At 40.9% G+C, this 21678-nt stretch overlaps 1 protein-coding gene across 5 annotated transcripts in view; it reads right to left on the bottom strand.

The window, feature by feature from the left end:
* LOC138757331 (zinc finger SWIM domain-containing protein 6) overlaps positions 1-21678 on the bottom strand; it is a 238162-nt gene that overhangs the window by 170603 nt on the left and 45881 nt on the right. The window contains exon 2 of one of the 5 annotated variants that reach the window (XM_069924476.1): positions 6578-6633. The exons of the other annotated variants lie outside the window; for them this stretch is intronic. Coding sequence (XP_069780577.1) covers positions 6578-6614 — 37 coding nt within the window. The 5' untranslated portion in view covers positions 6615-6633. The remainder of the gene's footprint in view (positions 1-6577; positions 6634-21678) is intronic. 5 annotated transcript variants of the gene reach the window in all.

The following is a 21678-nucleotide window of genomic DNA, read 5'->3' as shown; positions in this document are numbered from 1 at the left end:
AGCATAACCATGTAAACAAATAAGAACTGTAAACTCAATGAATGAAAACAAACTGACTGTGCAATGCAGAGAGAAGAAAACAAAACCAACAACATGCACAAGTTAAATGAGTCTCTGAGTTTGTCGTTGAGGAATCTGTTGGCAGGGTAGCAGCTGTTTCAGAACCTGGTGGTGAGGGTCTTGTGGCACCTATACCTCTTTCCTGATGGCAAGTGAGAACAGAGCATGTGCTGGGTGATGTGGGTCTTTGATGATTGCTGCTCCCTCTGACGGTAGTGTTTTCTGTAGATGTTCTCAATAGTGGGGAGGATTTTGCCTGTGATTTCCTGGGCTGTGTCCACTACCTTTGGAGGGCTTTATACTCAAGGGCATTGGTGTTCCCATACCAGACAGTGATGCAGCCAGTCAGCACACTTTCCACACACCTCAGTAGAAGTAGTTTTTCTGGTGTCATACCAAATCTCCGTCACCTCCTGAGGAAATCGAGGGACTGATGTGCTTCCTTCACAATAGATTCATTTAAGGACTCACTTCTGCACTTCACTGATTGGTTTTTTTCCATTTATATTGCAGTTTGTTTATATTTATTTGTTAACGTGTATGTTGAGTACAGCTTTTTGCGCTACCAAAAAGTGGTAATTCTGCCTTGCCTGCAAGAAAAGGAATCTCAGGATGTCATTTATGTACTCTGACCAATCAGAAATCAGCAGGCAATGCTGTGCTGCAAGGCAAGTTGGTTGAGGACCTATCTTTTGTTCATGTTTAGCGCAAGATATTATCTTGGATGCAGAATGTGCATGTACAAAGATCATCTGTGTATTTGAGCTTAATGATGAGCCCTCCATTTGTCCAGTTGATTAGCATCATTCCCATAGAAACTTTTTTTTAAAAAGGTAGAGAGATATTGAGAAAATGGTTGGAGTAACAGCACTCAACCATAATCAATAATGAATTGGAGCAGAAAACCCATTGGTTAAAAGTGAAGTTTGGCTTACCATTGTGAAGCAGATATAATATGGAGACATTGCCTAGCTATGTACATTTTGAGAAATTGATCATTTACAGTATGCATCTCAGAGGACTGGAGATATGCTTCTAATGTCTGGAAAAACAACCAACTGAAAAACCTCACAAAGATAAGCGTATACAGAGCCGTTGTCATACCCACACTCCTGTTCGGCTCCGAATCATGGGTCCTCTACCGGCACCACCTACGGCTCCTAGAACGCTTCCACCAGCGTTGTCTCCGCTCCATCCTCAACATCATTGGAGCGCTCACACCCCTAACGTCGAGGTACTCGAGATGGCAGAGGTCGACAGCATCGAGTCCACGCTGCTGAAGATCCAGCTGCGCTGGATGGGTCACGTCTCCAGAATGGAGGACCATCGCCTTCCCAAGATCGTATTATATGGCGAGCTCTCCACTGGCCACCGTGACAGAGGTGCACCAAAGAAAAGGTACAAGGACTGCCTAAAGAAATCTCTTGGTGCCTGCCACATTGACCACCGCCAGTGGGCTGATAACGCCTCAAACCGTGCATCTTGGCGCCTCACAGTTTGGCGGGCAGCAGCCTCCTTTGAAGAAGACCGCAGAGCCCACCTCACTGACAAAAGGCAAAGGAGGAAAAACCCAACACCCAACCCCAACCAACCAATTTTCCCTTGCAACCGCTGCAATCGTGTCTGCCTGTCCCGCATCGGACTGGTCAGCCACAAACGAGCCTGCAGCTGACGTGGACTTTTTACCCCCTCCATAAATCTTCGTCCGCGAAGCCAAGCCAAAGACAGTCTCTGCTAAATCCTTCAATTCTACTGGGAGGCTAATAAACCAACATTACAACCTCTCCAAATCCAGCATCTATAATAGAGGCCAAAATAACACTGCCTTTTCTAATAGGCAAACAACATCAATCATGCAGATACCACATTCCCAAAACAGACCTGCTATTCCTGAGCTCTATTACAGCAAAAGGTTACCAGGTGGGAGGAATCTCTTCAATCACATACTCAAAACCTCCTTGAAAAATGTAATATCCTCACCAACTTTGTGGGAACTCCTAGCACATCCTAGAGCATCTAGGATTACAGTGATAACTGCAAATTTGTTGGAAGTAGAACGCAGAACAGCACTGCATAACAACAGTCCCTTCTCTCTATGATCTGTCCCGAATATGTCCAATCAAATTAAAACTGCCACTTACACTTGATTGATATATTTCCATCTCCTTCAGGTTCATGTGTTTATCTGAAAGCTTCTGAAATGCTACTATTGTATCGGTTTCCACCAATCCTCACGGCAGCCTATTCCAGGCACCTTACCACCATCTCTAAAATATTTTCCCCACACATCTCCATTAAACTTCCTCCCCTTCACCTTAAACATGCCCTCTGGTGTGTGAGGCTTTTATGCTGTGGAAAAGATTCTGACTGACCATCTTATTAATGCCTTGTATGATTACATAAGCCTTCAACACAGATCTTCCCTCAATGTATGATACTCCAGAGAATTTGTTCAACCTCTCCCCATAACTCACTCTCCAAACCAGGCAACATCCTGGTAAACCTTTTCTGTATCCTTTCCAAAACTTCTACATCCTTTCTATAATCAAGCAACTTGAATTGCAAATAGTATTCCAAGTGCAGCCTAACCAAAGTAATTGTACAGCTGCAACACAACTTCCTCACTTTTATACTGAAAGCCATGTCCAATAAAGCCAAACATATTGTGGTGAATCTCTGCTAAGCTGTCTGTCTTCCCTTCGGCGAGCTTTGCTATACTAACATTGGCTGTGCATTCTCTCTACTATTAAAGACACTCCCCTTGGATATAACTGTATATGCACCCATTGTCTTTCATTATTGTACCATTAGTTTCTGCTAATAAAAGCCATGATTATTGTTTGACCACATTGTCTTTGTCTACTTCATCAACTGGCCCTTCACATACCATATGCCTAATTTTCCACCTGTCTACTTGCGTGACCATTCCAATAAACTATGGATCTGGACAAGCACATTCCTCTGCACATCAATGTTTCTAAAAACCCTATCAATTTATATATTTCCCTTAGATTTGAGCTCCCAAAAAGTGCAACCCTTCACACTTGACCATATTAAGCTCTAACTCTACAATTCTTCTGCTCAATGTCCTGTTGCATTCATAGGTAGACCTCTACACAACTCCACCAATCTTTATATCATCTGCAAACATAATCATTAGGGGCCCCATAACGGATTCTGATGGAACACCACTGGTAACGTGCCTCCAACCCAAATAACAGCTTTCCTGGGGGGGGGGGGGGCACAGCAAATTCAAAGGGGGGTATGGACTGAACTCAGAAATTTTTTTAAATGCAGTCAGTAGGAAAGTATGGAAAAAAACAACTTGTCTGGTTCACAGGGAAGGAGGCACATAAACTAAGCAGAGTCCTAAAGGCGGCATAGCCAAAGGTTGAGAATGACTACTCTGTTCATCTGCCTTGGACACAATACTCCCTGCATTAAGATAAACACATTTCAGCCCATCACTCTCACTGCAACCATTCAGTGCTCCTTGCTGTCCATCCTTTTAGGCTTGCTTGCCCCATCATCTGCCAGCCCTTCAATTCCTCCACTTGATGCCCTGTTGCTCAGAAACCCACCTCCTGTTTAATGGTGAAAAGAGTATACCACTTCAACCACCACCTCCTCCCCCAACTGTAGCAAAGTCTCTTGGTCCCTCAATGCCTCAACTACTTCAGAAATGGAGTGGAAGAAAGTCATCATCACTCACAAGGTACGTTCTTGACAAAAAAACAAGATCAAACATAAATCTTGTTGCTTCAACAACAAAAAAAAGCCCAATAGCTTGTTAATTCAAACGATAATTACTCAATTAACAAATGGTCCATTGGAGAAAAAAAAATAAAAATTAGTACAATGGTCTGAATCACTTCAAGCAAGGCCCTTAAAATTACATTTGTAAAACTGGACAGAACCCTGTGGCTCATAGAACATAGAAAAATACAGCATAGTACAAGCCTTTCAGCCCTCAATGGTGCCCCAACCCATATATCCCTTCCTAAAAAAAGTACTAAACCCTCCCTACACCATAACCCTCTATTTATCTTTCATCCATGTGTCTAAGAGTCTCTTAAATGCCCCAAATGTTTCAGCTTCCACTACCACCCATGGCAAGGCATTCCAGGCACATACAACCCTCTGTGTAAAAAAACTTACCCTTGATGCCTTCCCTAAACTTAGCTCTCTTAACTTTGTACATATGTCCCCTGGTGTTTGCCGATCCTGCCCTAGGAAACTGGTGCTTCGTATTCATGCCTCTCATTAATTCTGTAGACCTCTATCAAGTCTCCTCTCATCCTTCTACACTCTAAAGTGAAAAGTCTCAACTCTGCTAACCTTTCCTCATGAGATTGGTTTCCCAATCCAGGCAACATCCTGGTAAATCTCCTCTGCACCCTCTCCAGCACTTCCACATCCTTCCTGTAATGAGGTGACCAGAACTGAACACAATAGTCTAAGTGTGGTCTCACCAGAGATTTGTAGAGTTGCAACATGACCTCTCTACCTCTGAACTCAATCCCCCTATTAATGGTCCAGCATCCCATCAGTTTTTGTAACTATCCTATCAACCTGTGCAGTGTCCTTGAGGCATGTATGAATTTGGACCCCAAGATCCCTCTGTTCATCCACACTAAGTAACTGACCTTCCAGAATGCATCATCTCACACTTATCTGGATTGAAATCCAACTGCCACTTTTCTGCCTAACTCTGCATCCTGTCTACATCATCTTGTAACCTTCGACAACCTTCAGCTCCATCCACAACTCCTCCAACCTTTGTGTCATCAGCAAACCTACTGACCCATCCTTCCACCCCTTCGTCCAGGTGTGTGTATGTATATAGGCAAACTACTAGTCACTGACCTCCAGGCAGAATACTTACCTTCCACTACTACTCTCTGCTTTCTTCCTACAAGACCATTTTTAATCCAATCAGCTAAAATTCCACTGATCCCGTGACTCATGACTTTCTGGATGAGAATCTAGTGGGGGAGACATTGGCTTTAAAATTGCAATCTTTCAAACCATAGGTCAGTGCCAGATGAAGGTATGCTGATACAACGTGCTAAACAGCACTGGAATGGAAGTTTCCATCCATCATTCTGTGTTAAATGCTTCAGAGAACTTTTGTGCTCAACTGAATGTACAAATCTCAAAACAGCATGGTATTGTCAAACATTTGGAACCAAGTTGTGCTTCTTTACATATACATGTTACAGTAGGGGGAGGGTAAAAAATACTCTCCATTCACAACATGAAGATACATCACCTGTGCATGCATCAAGAAACCCGAAAAACTGCCTTTTTTTAGCCCTGCTCGTTTAGTAGGGCAAGCTTTATTCCATAATCTGAAATTTTTTAGATAGTAATTTGTGAATTAAGTAACAGCGAGTATTTGTTATTAAATGGCAATTGTGGGGGGAGGGGGGTGGGAGGTCACAAACTAAAATGGGAATGATAATGTAAAATCTATCATTAGATCTCATGAGCTGCAAGATTCCATTAAAATTACCCAATTTGACAACAATAAATTTCCAAAACATCATTCAATTCCAAGCAGATAGAATGTTTATGTAACTGTGGGAATAACTACAAAATTTATGGCTTCTGCAATTTTAAACATTGGCTGGATCAAAATTTGAATGGGGAATAGGAGCAGGCTAAACAACAAAATAAACATTGCATTCACTATTGTTGAAGAGTTTCCAGGGGGAAAAAAATCATGCATTACCTAGAATATGTTGGGTTTTTTTGTCCACCTCAATTAAAGATTTAGTAATTTGAAGGTGACAACATTTAATTCAGATTAAATAAACTAAGTGAATTTGATACTAAACTAGACCTTCAGATATCTGGTATGTGGCAAGTTTGTTAATATGTACTGAGCTATGGCATGGCCACAGCTATTGACCTCCATATTCCTCAGAGGGGATATTTAATTTTGTTCATGCACAATAACTGCAGACCAACCCTCTACTGCAAAGTACTTTGTCCACATCAACATTTCTCTTGAGTCAAGTTTATGGATGCAAGGGAAATAATAGAAGTTGAAAAATATCAAATCTGCTTCAATCTTTATATCGAATTTTAGGTTTGGCTATGAATGTCCCAACTTCTTATCATGGCCGCTATATACAAATGTCTGCAGAGCTGATAGACTTATACTACAGATACAAATCATTGTATGAAAAAAAAACTATAGTAGGACGAGTTGTGGGGTTTTAAGAAATTGAACAATTAGGCATGATTTAAATGACTAGAGATAAAAGAAAATAATTACCAAAGTAGCAAATCTTTCTCAGAAATTGCTAAAATATTGGAATATTGGAACTATTATAATTGCATTGTAGACTATGGAGAAGTAATGCTTGCAATGGAATATCCAAATTAAATTAGTGAATCAACCAATATTGCTGAAAAATTGCAACTATAATTTCTCCTGTCTCCTGATTAGGCCTCTTATCAGGCTTACTGAATAGTGCTTAAAATAATTAAGTTGCCAAAATGTTATTACCTTCTTTTGTTTTATTTGATTTTGCTTCTTCTTCCATTTTCTGTGCAGATCACTTCCTAAAATTAGGTAAAGTTAACACAATACAATGAAGTACATCATTTAAAAGTCTTAACCCTTGCAGTGCAATTATTAGTTCACTATACAAGTTCTCAAATCTAATTTTATTGGTGATCCATTTGGTCACTCTGGCAATTGAGCTGAAAGTCTTCTTTCAAATACAATGATAATATAGCACACTGAAAAGTATTATCTATTTGGTGTTATGTTAAAAAGGTTCATGTGACAATATGCAAATGAATATGAAAAAAATGAGAATGTTTTCTGAGAAATCATGAACCCGCTATCAATGTTACCAAACAAATTATTCTTCACGATCACATTGTATTTGGTTTTCTGTACTAAATTGTCTGCTGTGTTTTGACCATTGCAAAAGTGACTAAGTATTTCATTATATACAAAACATATGGAACATCCCAGATGTGCTAGACATTCTTCAAAGAATGCTATCATTAGCCATTTACTTGGAGGCTCTGCAGCACCTGGTGCTTCTAGGTGGTCTGATCTCAGAGGCTAAGCAGGCTCAGGACTGATCAGTATTTGGAGGGGAGACCATCTGGGAACTGTCACATTTGTGGCCCGAAATGTGAAGTTAATAAAACATTAAACACAAGTTTAATCAGGTAAACTTCTTAGTGGCTTTATTCTCCCGTTTTCCTTTGTTCTCTTGCTTGTGCTCTTATCTCTATCTCATACCACGTGACTTCCGGTACATCTCATACATATTCATTATCATGACATCCCTCCTTTAATCAGAAATAAACTTTACCTTCACTTACCAATATCCCTCGGAAACCTACAAACATCCTAACTAATGGTAATACTATAACTCAACTACATAAAGTTTACTTCCTACAGCACTCATACATGCACTTTATTTATTTATTTTTAACTTTGGAGATTCTGCATGGTAATAGACAAAATGGCAAAGCGTTTAATTGGAGAATGGCTAATTAGGATATTTGTAGGTTTCCGAGGGATATTGGTAAGTGAAGGTAAAGTTTATTTCTGATTAAAGGAGGGATGTCATGATAATGAATATGTAAGATGTACCGGAAGTCAAGTGGTATGAGAAAGAGATAAGAGCACAAGCAAGAGAACAAAGGAAAACGGGAGAATAACTTTCCTTTGTTCTCTTGCTTGTGCTCTTATCTCTCTCTCATACCACGTGACTTCCGGTACATCTCATACATATTCATCATCATGACATCCCTCCTTTAATCAGAAATAAACTTTACCTTCACTTACCAATATCCCTCGTATGACTGAATTGAATTGACACAAGCTCCAATATGAAGTATTGCCAGGTCTTGCTTCTTCTACTCAGCAATGGTTCTCCCCTCTCTTCTATGACCATAAACTCTGCTTCGGTGTACTTATCTCCAGCTTCAACAGTTGCAGTAAAACATCCAATGGTCTGCAATGGCTTGGTTGCTGTACAACTTGATCCAATAATTGGTTGTCCAAATCAGCTGGCATGTAATTGTATCCAACAGCTAGCTGGCGTAGTCTCGTCACGTACTGAGCAATTGTCTGGCCATCTTGTCTCGTTCTCCGAAACAAATGGCGTTAAAATGTAGCATTCGGTGTCACTACATAGTGTGCATTTAATGCATCTACCGCTTTCCGGTACTCATCCTTTCTTCCAGTATTCAAAAGTGTCTTAAATGTTTCCCGAACTGAGGGTCCTGCAGTGAAAAGAAGTAACGCCCTTCTCTGTGCTTTTTGTTCAACTGTACCGGTATCTAGAAATAGGCAATGATTCTTGGTCCTCCATCATGCATCTGGACCAACACGGCTCCTAAACCAACCTGGCTGGCATCCTCTATGACTTTGGTTGATGCCGCCGGATTGTAATATCCAAGAGTTTTTGCATCTGTCAGGCTTTGCTTCAGCGCTGTGAATGCTTTCTTCTGCTCAGATCCAAAATGAAATGGTACACCTTTCCTGGTTAGTTTCCTTAGTGGTTCTGCCACTGTAGCGAAATTAGAAATGAACTTTGCACAAAAATTGACCAATCCTAGGAAACTCCTCACCTCTGTTGCGTTCTGAGGTGCACGTGCCTCTGCAATAGCTTTCACCTTGGCCTCTGCAGGGTTTAGTCCTTCCCGTGTAAGTCTGTGTCCCATGAAGTCCATTTCTGACACACCGAACTGGCACTTGTTTCCATTCACGGTAAGGCCTGCCTCCTGTAGTCTAGATAGTACACGCCTCAACCGTTTGTCATGCTCTTCCTTCGTTGGTGCATGGACTATGATGTCGTCAGAAATGTTGGCAACTCCAGGAATGCCTTGAATCACTCGACGGATTTCATACTGGTAGATCTCCGAAGCTGCATTAATTCCAAATGATAGTCTCTTGTAACGATACAATCCACAGTGAGTCACAAATGTAGTTACATCTCGGGAACCTGGATCCAGCTCTAATTGATTATAGCCCCATTTCAGATCAATTTTTGAGAATACCTTGCTGGTAATTAGTTCTTGAAGTATTTCTTCCACTGTTGGTATAGGATGTCGTTCTCTAATTATAGCTTCATTGGCCATTCTCATGTCAACACATAGTCTTATGTCACCCTTTGGTTTGGGCACAATCACTATGGGACTGACCCATTGTGTCGAATGTTCAATAATGTCTTGTTCGATCAATTCTTTAATTTTGGCTTCGACTTTCCCACGAAGTCTAAACGGAGTTCGGCACTTTGGTTGTGCCTTAGGTTTGACTGTTTCATCTACCGCTAGCTTCAATCGTCAACCTTTCAGCTTTCCTACTCCTTGGAAGACTGCGGGGAATTCTTGCTTCATATCCTCTGTAATCTTGTTTAGTCTTTAATTTTCTTCAAGCTTCTTTCATCCTCGTCGCCAATGTCACATTTGTGGCCCGAAATGTGAAGTTAATAAAACATTAAACACAAGTTTAATCAGGTAAACTTCTTAGTGGCTTTATTCTCCCGTTTTCCTTTGTTCTCTTGCTTGTGCTCTTATCTCTCTCTCATACCACTGGACTTCTGGTACATCTCATACATATTCATTATCATGACAGGAACACCAGGTGCTGTAGGTTTCTTTGAGGGGCACTGGACAAAGAGGTGACTCTATTGGCCCTTTCACACTTTCAAGAGATCCCAGGAATTAACCACCAATCAGCCTTTAAAGTGTCCAATGCAAAAGCAAAATCAGCTCAACACTGGCATCAACTCCTAGTACAATCCCTGGCCTTTGCAGATGCTGGTGTTGCAATCAGGCAAGTGTGAAATGGGTATTGCATTGTGGGATTGAAATGACCCACTATTTTTTTTAACTTGAAGGAAAAGATTAAAATTAAGGTATAAACTTTGGTGTGAGAGAGTCGCAGCGGAAGAGAGAGAGGAAATAAATAGAAATAACGGACAATTTTTAAACAGTGTGGGAAAGTTGGTAGCACTCTAGCGCACAATTTATAAAGACTGTGGGGGAAAAAGCAATGGCAGACCTGACTTCCCAGAGTGCCATGCAGCAGAGAAATCCCTTCATGAATGCTCCATGCATGTAACCCCTTCTCTGCCACATGGAATTCTGGGAAAGCAGGTCTGCCATCACTTCCCCCCCAGTCTTTATAAATTGTGCGCGATAGCGCTACAAACTTTCCCACCCTGTTTAAAAATTGTCCACTATTGCTAGCACTTTTCCACGGTCCCTTATAAAGGTCGCCACAACAACAGAGGCTGAAGGGCTCATACACAAAGCTTAATTATGTTAATTATGTTATAATTAGGCATGATTAATTTTGTTTTCAAATACAAGATCATAATCAGGATTTAGGGCAGGTCCACTCAATTCACAATGACGTCACTGGTCGAAGATAGAACAGTCCTAACCCCAGCAATGGTTCCTTGCAAGTGTGAAAGTGCTCAGTGTCCCAGTTAGGAGTAGTCAAATGTGAAAAGCCCAACCCCCATTCCTGTCCCAAGACACTGAATGGCCAATTTAGTGGGAAACAGTGGGGCTGTCTGCTTTATACTGGACAAAAGTTAAAGCATTTCATGTATAGTACAGCCCTTTTCACACTTGTATCTCACTAAATTGGCCATTCAGTGTCCTGGGATAAGAATGGAGGTTTGGCTTTTCACACTTGACCACTCTTAACTGGGACACTGAACACTTTCACACTTGCAAGGAGTCATCCCGAGGGTTAGAACTGTTCTACCTTCTACTGGTAACGTCATGACGCATTGAGTGATGATGCACTTTGTGACAGAGAATATAGAGTGTATAATTGGGAAAGGTTTGTTATGGTAGGTCACATACAAACACTTTAAAATAGATCTTATTTGAAATGATGGAGCTCTTCCCCATGCTAGACACATTGGCAGCACAGCTTTTGCAAAAGCTTTGAAGAATGCTTAAGAGACTTCACTAATGGATTGTTGTTTACAAAAGGCAACAGAAGAAAGAGCTTGTTGGAGCCACATATTGTCTGAGGGAGAGCTTGCTGTTGTAAGAGGGTCATGTAGTTTTGCAAACAGAGAATCAAATAGGCTTTCTCTCAGAGAGAAGAGAGCGACACACAGAGATCACTTGTACAGTGTTACAGCCAGCAGAAGTAGCTAGGACTGGAACAGGACAAGCTGGCAAGCCCATTTGGAAGACAGCCTAGTGAAAGCCCTTGTGGTTCATGCAAGAGGATAGGGCTGGCTGTATAGTAAGAGAAACAAAAAGGAACTCTGGTGACCTGAAAGAAAGGGGTTATCATCTGGAGAACCCTGAAGGGGCAAGTTTCGTCAGCAAGACACTGGAGTGGCTGATGGAAGTACATCAGTTGTGGATGTCCTGGAACAATAAATCTCTCTGAAAACTGACAAGAACCTTCCTGAGCAGCAATCATTTACCTTACAAGCACCAAAGCCTGGTGAACTTTATAAATATTAAATTCTGTGCACAGTATAAGAATTGCCTGCAACCAGTGAACTGAAGGAATGAGAAGTGAGATTGAACTGTGAACCAAATAACTTTTCTGAACTTGCACACACATTACATACACATGCGGTTAGAATTAGAAGGGGATTAAGTTAGGTTAAGTGAATCAATAGAGATGTTAAAGTTTGATTCTGTTTTCAAGTTTAAAAGCAACTTTTATTTAAGTAACATTTACCTTGGTGATTATCTATTGCTGCTGGGTTTTGGGCTTGTAACAACCTGCCTTAAATCCTGATCAATGTATTATGATCTTATATTTGAAAAAATTAATCATACCTAATTATAACATAATTAAGCTTTATGTACAGCAGAGTATGAGCCCTTCAGCCCTTGCTGTTGTTATACTGACCTATATAGACCTTCATAAGGGACCATGGGAGACTGCAAGTAATTATAGAGAGAGAGAGAGAGAGATATAGAGAGAGATAAATATATATATATATATATATATATATAAATATATATATATATATAAATATATATATATATATATAAATATATATATATATATATATATATAAATATATATATAAATATAAATATATATATATATATATATAAATATATATATAAATATATATATATATATATATATTCTTTCTTTCTTTGGCTTGGCTTCGCGGACGAAGATTTATGGAGGGGGTAAAAAAGTCCACGTCAGCTGCAGGCTCGTTTGTGGCTGACCAGTCCGATGCGGGACAGGCAGACACGATTGCAGCGGTTGCAAGGGAAAATTGGTTGGTTGGGGTTGGGTGTTGGGTTTTTCCTCCTTTGCCTTTTGTCAGTGAGGTGGGCTCTGCGGTCTTCTTCAAAGGAGGCTGCTGCCCGCCAAACTGTGAGGCGCCAAGATGCACGGTTTGAGGCGTTATCAGCCCACTGGCGGTGGTCAATGTGGCAGGCACCAAGAGATTTCTTTAGGCAGTCCTTGTACCTTTTCTTTGGTGCACCTCTGTCACGGTGGCCAGTGGAGAGCTCGCCATATAATACGATCTTTGGGAAGGCGATGGTCCTCCATTCTGGAGACGTGACCCATCCAGCGCAGCTGGATCTTCAGCAGCGTGGACTCGATGCTGTCGACCTCTGCCATCTCGAGTACCTCGACGTTAGGGGTGTTAGCGCTCCAATGGATGTTGAGGATGGAGCGGAGACAACGCTGGTGGAAGCGTTCTAGGAGCCGTAGGTGGTGCCGGTAGAGGACCCATGATTCGGAGCCGAACAGGAGTGTGGGTATGACAACGGCTCTGTATACGCTTATCTTTGTGAGGTTTTTCAGTTGGTTGTTTTTCCAGACTCTTTTGTGTAGTCTTCCAAAGGCGCTATTTGCCTTGGCGAGTCTGTTGTCTATCTCATTGTCGATCCTTGCATCTGATGAAATGGTGCAGCCGAGATAGGTAAACTGGTTGACCGTTTTGAGTTTTGTGTGCCCGATGGAGATGTGGGGGGGCTGGTAGTCATGGTGGGGAGCTGGCTGATGGAGGACCTCAGTTTTCTTCAGGCTGACTTCCAGGCCAAACATTTTGGCAGTTTCCGCAAAGCAGGACGTCAAGCGCTGAAGAGCTGGCTCTGAATGGGCAACTAAAGCGGCATCATCTGCAAAGAGTAGTTCACGGACAAGTTTCTCTTGTGTCTTGGTGTGAGCTTGCAGGCGCCTCAGATTGAAGAGACTGCCATCCGTGCGGTACCGGATGTAAACAGCGTCTTCATTGTTGGGGTCTTTCATGGCTTGGTTCAGCATCATGCTGTGCCCGGACTGGGGCGGCCCCAGTCCGGGCACAGGGAGAGCAGCAGCGGCCCCGGTCCGGGCGAAGGGTAGACGGCGGCGGCCCCGATCCGGGCAGGAGCAAGGGGGAGACGGCGGCCCCAGTCCGGGCACAGGGAGAGCAGCAGCGGCCCCGGCCCCGGTCCGGGCGAAGGGTAAACGGCGGCGGCCCCGATACGGGCAGGAGCAAGGGGGAGACGGCGGCCCCAGTCCGGGCACAGGGAGAGCAGCAGCGGCCCCGGCCCCGGTCCGGGCGAAGGGTAGACGGCGGCGGCCCCGATCCGGGCAGGAGCAAGGGGGAGACGGCGGCCCCGGCCTCGGTCGAGTGAGGCAGGCGGAGGCCCCGGTCCGGGCAGGGAGTGGGAGGCGGTGGCCCCAGTCCAGGCACAGGGTGAACTGCGGCGGCCTCGGCCCCGGTCCGGGCAGTATGGACCGACCTAGGAGGGGAGGCAGGCCCCTCCAGCCCGGGTAAGAAACCTGCATAGGAGAAGGCCACTCCGATATAAAACCTACGACCCAAGGACCTCGCTGCCACGTCCCAGCTTGCTTGGCCATATATATATATATAAATACAAAAACTATATAACAGTTTATGGCATGGAAACAGGCCATCTCGGCCCTACAAGTCCACGCCGTTTCACTCAAACAACTCCGCTAGCTCCCCACCCCGCCTATTCTCCGCCCATTGCCCTCTAACCCCCTCTTATCCATGTATATATCCTATATCCAGCCTCCACTTAAATGAAAGAATTGACTGTCTCAACTATTTTCCCTGGAAGATTATTCTATTCAGCCACCACTGAGTGAAGCATCCTCTAATGTTTCTCCTAAAATTTTGCCCCCTTACCCTCAACCTTCCCTGTTCTCAGGTGGGAGTCTACTTGCATCTAGTCTATCTATTCCCTTCATAATTTTAAACACCTCTATTGAATTCCCTCTCAACCATCTACGTTCCAATGAATAAAGTCCTAACCTCTTCAATCTTTCTCTGTACTCTAGGTATTTTAAGCCAGGCAACATCCTTGTAAATCTTCTCTGCACCCTCTCCACCTTATCTATATCCTCCCTATAATTTGGATCTAAAGTTGGTAGCACTATCGCGTACATTTTAAGCTGATAGTACTATCAAGGAGAGCAGCCTCCCAGGCAGCAGCGGGGACATCGGGCAACTGCCAGGAGCGGGGCCTCAGTGGGGAGGTGTTGGTGATCGGCGGCGGCCAGCAGTTTTTTTGGTGTGAATTAAACATTTTAATACTTAAAAAGCCTTCCCTTGTTTTTCGTTGTTGTTTTAAAACACTATTACAAGTGATATGCTATTGCTACTGTGCAGTTTTTTAAAAAATGACCAGTTGTCTAAATAAAAAAACATTTATCTGACATAGGCCCGGTCCCGACCATTTCAGATAAATGGAGTTGTACTGTATTACATGACAATAATGGAACCTTTACTTTCGTTGACAATATTGACCTGTTCTCAAGCTTCTGAAAACAGCTCTGTAACCAGCTGTATACCAATGTAACAACTACCATGCTCCAATTCACGTCTAACCTTTTCCCACACCAAGGAGCAATTCATTTTCTCACAAAAACACGTCCAAAATAAAAAGGTACAGGATATCCAATCAGCATATCTCCATTGATGTGGTAATAGAACACATGAGTAAAAATAAGCCAGCCAGCCACTTGTATATTCATACTTATTAAATTACTAGTTGTTATACTTGCATTGTTCGGTTTATTATAAAGGCAATTGCGATATGTGCATTCATCTTCATGTAATTGAGTGTTATATAATTTCCTATAAATAAAATCTAACGAGTATATATTTATTCTATGAATAATAATTTGGGGGATAAAATTATGTAATGCCACTGAAAATATGAATTTAAACCGGCACTTTGAAAATAAATGTACATAAAAATTACACTTAATGCAGTTCTCTTTAAGTAGATATGTACAAATGAAGATATGCAGTATCCACAAATTGTTTCTCTTGAATCGAGTGTATACATGTACATATTTTTATCTCAAACTGACCATGAAAAAAAGCATAAAGTTTTAAAATCAAGACCAACTACTCTTATTTATTGTTCTTGGACCTAGTAAATGCACATACCAAAATTATTGAAAATAAAAATGAAGTGACTTGAATTGAAAAAAGTAAATCAGATGGGATAAATTGGTACTGGAGGGATGAAGATATTTTCCCCAGTCGTATTATCAATCATACATGTATCTTCAGTTACATTTGGTTCTAATTTTTCAAGTCGGTCTTGTTCCATTGCATCGTCTGGGTGGATCCAAATACCTCAGTAGCATATATGAGGGTCCTCCCTTTACATCAAAATTGTGTAACATCAGAAAGTGACAAGAGTTTTAAAAGTTCAACACCAAATGCATAGCCTCAATGTCTGCCACACTGTCAATTGCACAGGTTGGCCAGAAAGCCTAAAGAGGGTCTTTATTCATAACATGCCCCGTTTCATTTTTTAGTCCGAAAATTGCTCTTTTGTGCACTGGTTATTGAAACAGTTTTGAGCGACATTCAGGGAAACAGCTTGCATCAGATCAGGAAGTCAGGGAACAATGTTACCCAAGTTTCCTAAATCACCCTTGTCAAGACTTGGTGCTTAATTTCCCAATTTGATTTTATTGAAAACACTCTCACAGATTGATACCAGTTTAATGTGCATCTTCAAACGTAATAGTTTAATATTTTATCCAAATATATACTAACAGTTTTCAATTCCTCTATTTTCATCTCTCATTTCATTACTGCTACTATTTAACAAAAAATTCCAGCTGGCACCAAAACAACACCTCTCTCAAATTTATCACTGTGCTTAAGAATTTGCAATGATCGATCCATTACCAGAGGAGCTGTTTTGTGAGCCTTTGTTCATTCTTCCAAGATAATAAGTTGACAATCTTTCAGAAGTGTTTTCCTTTGAAATTCTCCAACAATTGTTACATGTTGGAATGTCTACATCTGTTAAATTTGAAAAAGAGGTTTAAAAGCCAAATGTATAATTTTTTTTCCCCTGTCAAAAGTGATGAAGCAATTGCTGGATGATGCCTTAGGCCAGTGGATTAATAAGGAAAGCTTTCCTTTTGCACCAGAAGCATCCAAAACTATAAAATATTTCTTGGTCATTACAAACAGATTTGACATGCAAGCCATTTCTTCGGTATCTCACTAAATTTTGTTCCTTCTCTCCATTCATCCAACTCACCTCTTGCAGAAATGAATTTTCAGTTTTTCTTTGAGGTTCAGATGGACCAAAAGTACCAAGATCAGATCCACCCAAAGATTTAGTACCTCAAAAATACACCTGAAAAAAGTCATCAACTTGAAATAGAGAAAATTAAAAATGTGGACCATATATTGCGCTACATCAAACCCACACGCAAAGTTTCAATGTTTTTCATAACTGACACATCGACATTGATCTTTAAATGAAAAATGCATTTTCCCCATTTTTGAAAATCATTGATAATAACACTTAAAGCAAATTATGAAATTTTATTCAAGGATCATAAACATTGCCCACAAATTTAGAGAAGCTGCAAATTAAGTGAACCGGTGCAAATTTCATGGTGCTATGAAATATCCACCTTATTTCTGTAAGGTTTTATAATATTGTGGTTTTCCAATTATAAAAATTACATATCCTTTATTCTTGACCATACACTTTGCATAAAACTCCAGGTTCCAGCTGTAGCAATTTACCTTAAAAATAAATTGAATTTAAATCCCCACCGCCCCCCGGACAATTCAACAGATTTGCTCCCCTTAACAGACTCATTTCAGTTTTAATAAAAATACACACAACCTTCGATGAACAATAATGATGAAAAGTTCACAGCTGAATTGCAATTTTTAATGCATTTAAAATCCATTAAAAGTTGGTCAATATTGACTTAAGTATCAGACAAGGTAGAAAGTTTCATCTAACCCCCACCTCATCTTGCCCTTTCCCATTCAATTCCTTAAATTTGTTTCCTAACCCCAAAATATACAATGTGGGTCTGAGTTGCAAATCAGTGGATGTGTGAAAAGATTCTAATTTCCAACTGAGATGCATTAATGGTGGGAAGTATAGCAAATAAACATTATCTTCATTCCCACAAACAGCAAGCTACATTCTCCTTTCCTAGAAATGAATACTTACAAGAGTACCAACACTCAAAGTTGCATCTGCTCAGCATTAAAGAATTACTGCAATCAATTAGACATAGGGAACAAATTGTCAGATTAATATACTCCATCCCACTATCACATAAAGTGAATGATGGAAGAAAGAACATATTTGACAGCATATCGGACTCCCCCCTATTTCCCCCCGAAAAAAATTGCCTCAATAACCACCCTGAATCTTATATACAAAGGTGATATTTTGGAGCTACCATTTTGGGCACTGTGAGGCATCTGCAAGATGCCAACTGGAGGAAAGCACTAAAGTTACACTATTGCATACAAACTAAAAGTTGTAAGATATGGTACTAAAGCGGCAGCTCAGGTTTTGGAGCTATGCCTGCAGCAAAAAGGGATAAATGTAACCTTCGTTGTCCAGCCCCACATTGGCCACAACTTGGAGTTTTTAAAAAACTGGGTGCGAAATGAAAGAGAAGGAGGAAAATGTGTATTATCATCTTGGTAGAAACGCAAAGCCAGGAGGTTAGGAGAGGAACAAAAGCGCAAGGATTTTACTGGAACAGAACGTTGGTGTTACGGTTTATCAATGCGTACAAAAAACATAATTGCATAGAAAATGCCAGTGGATTATGAAGAGAAAATATAATTTCTAAGTTTGTAATTAATGCACAAAAAAGTAGTTTTGAACTGAGCCAAATAGAGAACATGGATGAAGTTCCAGTAACATGTGATGTACCATCCAACAAAACCAAGTGTTAAAGGAGCTAAAACAGTCATAGTAAAAACCATTGGTTATGAAAAGGCACATTATACAGTGTAGCTCATGGCACAAAACGGTCACCGTTAGTAATATTTAAAAGAAAGACTCACCACCCCCAAAAAAAAAAACATGGTGTTTGTTCATGTTCATCCAAAAGGCTGGATGAATGAAGCTAGAATCAAATTATGGTTGCCAAAAATATGGCGACAGTGTTCCAGTGAACTCAAAAAAAACCTGCATTTCTTGTCTGGGATCAGTTCAGGGCACCCAGAACTGAATTTTTAAAAAGAGCATGCAAACTGAAAACACAGATGGTTGTTATTCCTGGTGGTCTGACAAGCCAATTCAGCCTTTAGATACGTGTATAAACAAGCCGTTTAAAATAGCATGAGGGAACACATGGATGGGAGAAAAGGACTATGCCCTAACACGAGGAGGAAGAGTGAAACTTCCCACCATGACATAGGTGAGTGAGTGAGTGGTTGAAGACTTCTTGGGACACTAAGAACTGGAATTATCGTTAAGGCTTTTAAGAAGTGTGGAATTAGTAATGTCCTTAAAGACAGTGATACCAGCAGCAGGGATACGGAGTTTTTGTGCTTTTTTTCCCCAGTGTTGACACTAACGAATGTTCAGGCAGTGAAGACAATTGAAGTCTTTGTTACAGAACACTGATGTGTTTTGACTAATGATAGTTACTCGTTTTAATGTTCTCTTATAAAATGTTTTCTCCTATTAATTATTGCACTATTATTATTAAAACGAGTTTTACCGATGTCTTAGTTGAATGTTCTGTAAATACATTAAAACTAATTTTCCCGAAAATTTCATGCTAAAAATCGAGGGGTCTTGTATGCCAGTGGGTCCCATATTCCGTCAAATACATAATCCAAAAAGCAAATAAAATTGTCTACATTACCAAAGATTGAAAAAAGTTGACTGACTTCACAAAAGCCTAAACAAGCAGTGGAGAAGACTGCAATACCGATGCAAAATACACCATTTTGCACCACAGTAGTTGCCCGATAGAAACATTACCACCATCAGTTTAATGAAATATTGAAAAACTTAGCCACCATTTAAAAAAAATTGCAGACACATTAATAGTGAGCGAGGCCAAGAATTTAAAAATCCTAAATCTCATTAACGCACATCTGCAGTATATATCAGTAATTCTTAATCTTCTTCCTCTAAGGTAAAGGTTCCATTATTGTCACATAATACTACATTTCCAATGTAACATACACAAAATTCTTTAACTTTTGTCTACTGTAAGACAGACAGAGTCGCCACTTTGCCCAGTGCCCCTCCAGGTTAGAGTCACATTTGGCGGATTCATTTAATATTTAATTCAAGAATTTACACTTAGTAGAAAACAGCAAAAATGGTGAAACTTCCAATACAATTTTAACAAATGTTAAACCTGCATTCTTCAACAAGCCATTTAGTCATTCAAAAAAATAATGCAATGTAGTTAATGAGTAAATTTACTAATGACATCAAAATTGGTGGTGTAAATGGATAGCAAGGAAGGATTGAGATCAGTTGGGTAGGTGGTAAAAGGAGATGCAAATGGACCAACTTGGACCAGTGTGAGGTGTTGCAGTTTGAAAAGTCAAACTAGAGTTCCTTACCTATTGAAGGCCAAGGCCCTGGTGAGTGTTAGAGAGCAAGAGAACTAGAAGTACAGGTGCACAGTCCTCTGAAATTGGAAACTCTGGGGAACAAGGTGATGAAGCACTTGTATTGCACACTTCTCTTCATTGGCCAGAGTACTGAGTACAAAAGTTGAGGCCTCGTGATTATTTGTGAGATCAGAAGTATTGAGCACAGTTCCAGTTGGTCGCAACAGAGATATTACATAGATGGGCTCTTTATCCCTGGAGCTTAGGAGATCAAGGGGTGACCTTACAGTGGTTTATAAATTCATGAGATGCATGGATAAAGTGAATCTTCAGTCTTTTTTCCAGGGTAGAACAATTCTATAATTTGAGTTTAAGGTGAGGGAGAGAGTCAAGGGGGACTGGAGGGGCAACTTTTTCCATTGAGAGAATGGTTTGTTTCTGGAATGAGCAGCAGAAGAAACTGTGGAAGTGGGCACAATTAGAACATCAAAAACATTTGGACAGATTGACTGATGTGGATCAAATGCAAACAAATATAAGGTGTTGTCTCAAGAAGACAACATCATAAAAGGACCCCATCACCCTGGTCATTTCTTCTCACTACTACTTTCAGGAAGAAGGTACAGAAGTATGAAGTCCAACATCTCCATGACCATAAGAAATAGGAGCAGAATAAGGACATTCAGCCAACCAAGACCGCTCTGTCAACCAAATCATGGCTGATACATTCTTCCTTTCAACCCTATTTTCATATCTCCTATGCTCCACTATAAATCTCTCCAATGACTTGGCCTCCAAAGTCTGTATCAATGAATCCACAGATTCACCACCATCTGCCTGAAGAGTTATGCTCTATTCTAAAGGGATGTCCTTTTATTCTGAGGCTGTGCCCTCTGTCCATAGATTCTCCCACTACTGGAAACATCCCCATGCCCACTCTATCCAACCCTTTCTATATTTGGTATGTTTCAAAAAGATTTCCCCTCTCTCCCATTCTTCAAAACTCCAGCAAGTGCAGTCTCAGAGCACGAACCACTCATATTAATCTTCTCATCTCCAGGATCATTCTCGTAAATCTCCTCTGGAAGACTTCAATGTCAGCACATCCTACCTTAAATATGGATTCCAAACTGCTCACAAAACTCTAAACGTTGTCAGATCAATGCCTTACAAAGCATTAACATTACACCTTTGTTTTTATATTTCGATTCTCGAAATTAATGGTAGCATTGTATTTTCCTTCTTTACTGTTGACTCAATCTGCAAGTTAACCTTTGTGGAATCCTGCACGAGAACTCCCAAGTCTCTTTTGACTTCTGTTTTCTGAACTTTCTCCCCATTTAGAGAACATTCTATGCCTTCATTCCTTCTTCCAAATTGCATGACAGCACACTTTCCATCACTGTATTCCATATGCCTATTCTTTGCCCTGTCCCAAGTCAATCTTCACTCCCTGCTTCCTCAACCCTACCCACCCTTCTACCAATCTTTGTATCATCCACAAACTTGGTCACAAAGTTATCAATTCCATCATAGACATCATTAACATGCAACTTGAAAAGTAGCCAACCCAACTATGACCAGTACGGACACCACTAGTGACCAGTAGCCATCCAGAGAGGCATCCTTTATTCCCACTAAATTCTGCCAGTCAGCTAATCTGCCATCCACACCCGAAGCCATCCACACCCGAAGCCATCCACACCCGAAGCCATCCACACCCGAAGCCATCCACACCCGAAGCCATCCACACCCGAAGCCATCCACACCCGAAGCCATCCACACCCGA

This window comes from Narcine bancroftii, chromosome 3 (assembly GCF_036971445.1).
Source record: "Narcine bancroftii isolate sNarBan1 chromosome 3, sNarBan1.hap1, whole genome shotgun sequence".
NCBI classification, from domain to species: Eukaryota; Metazoa; Chordata; class Chondrichthyes; order Torpediniformes; family Narcinidae; genus Narcine; species Narcine bancroftii.
Note: the sequence above shows the minus strand (reverse complement) of the source record. Positions and strands in the feature narration are given on the sequence as shown.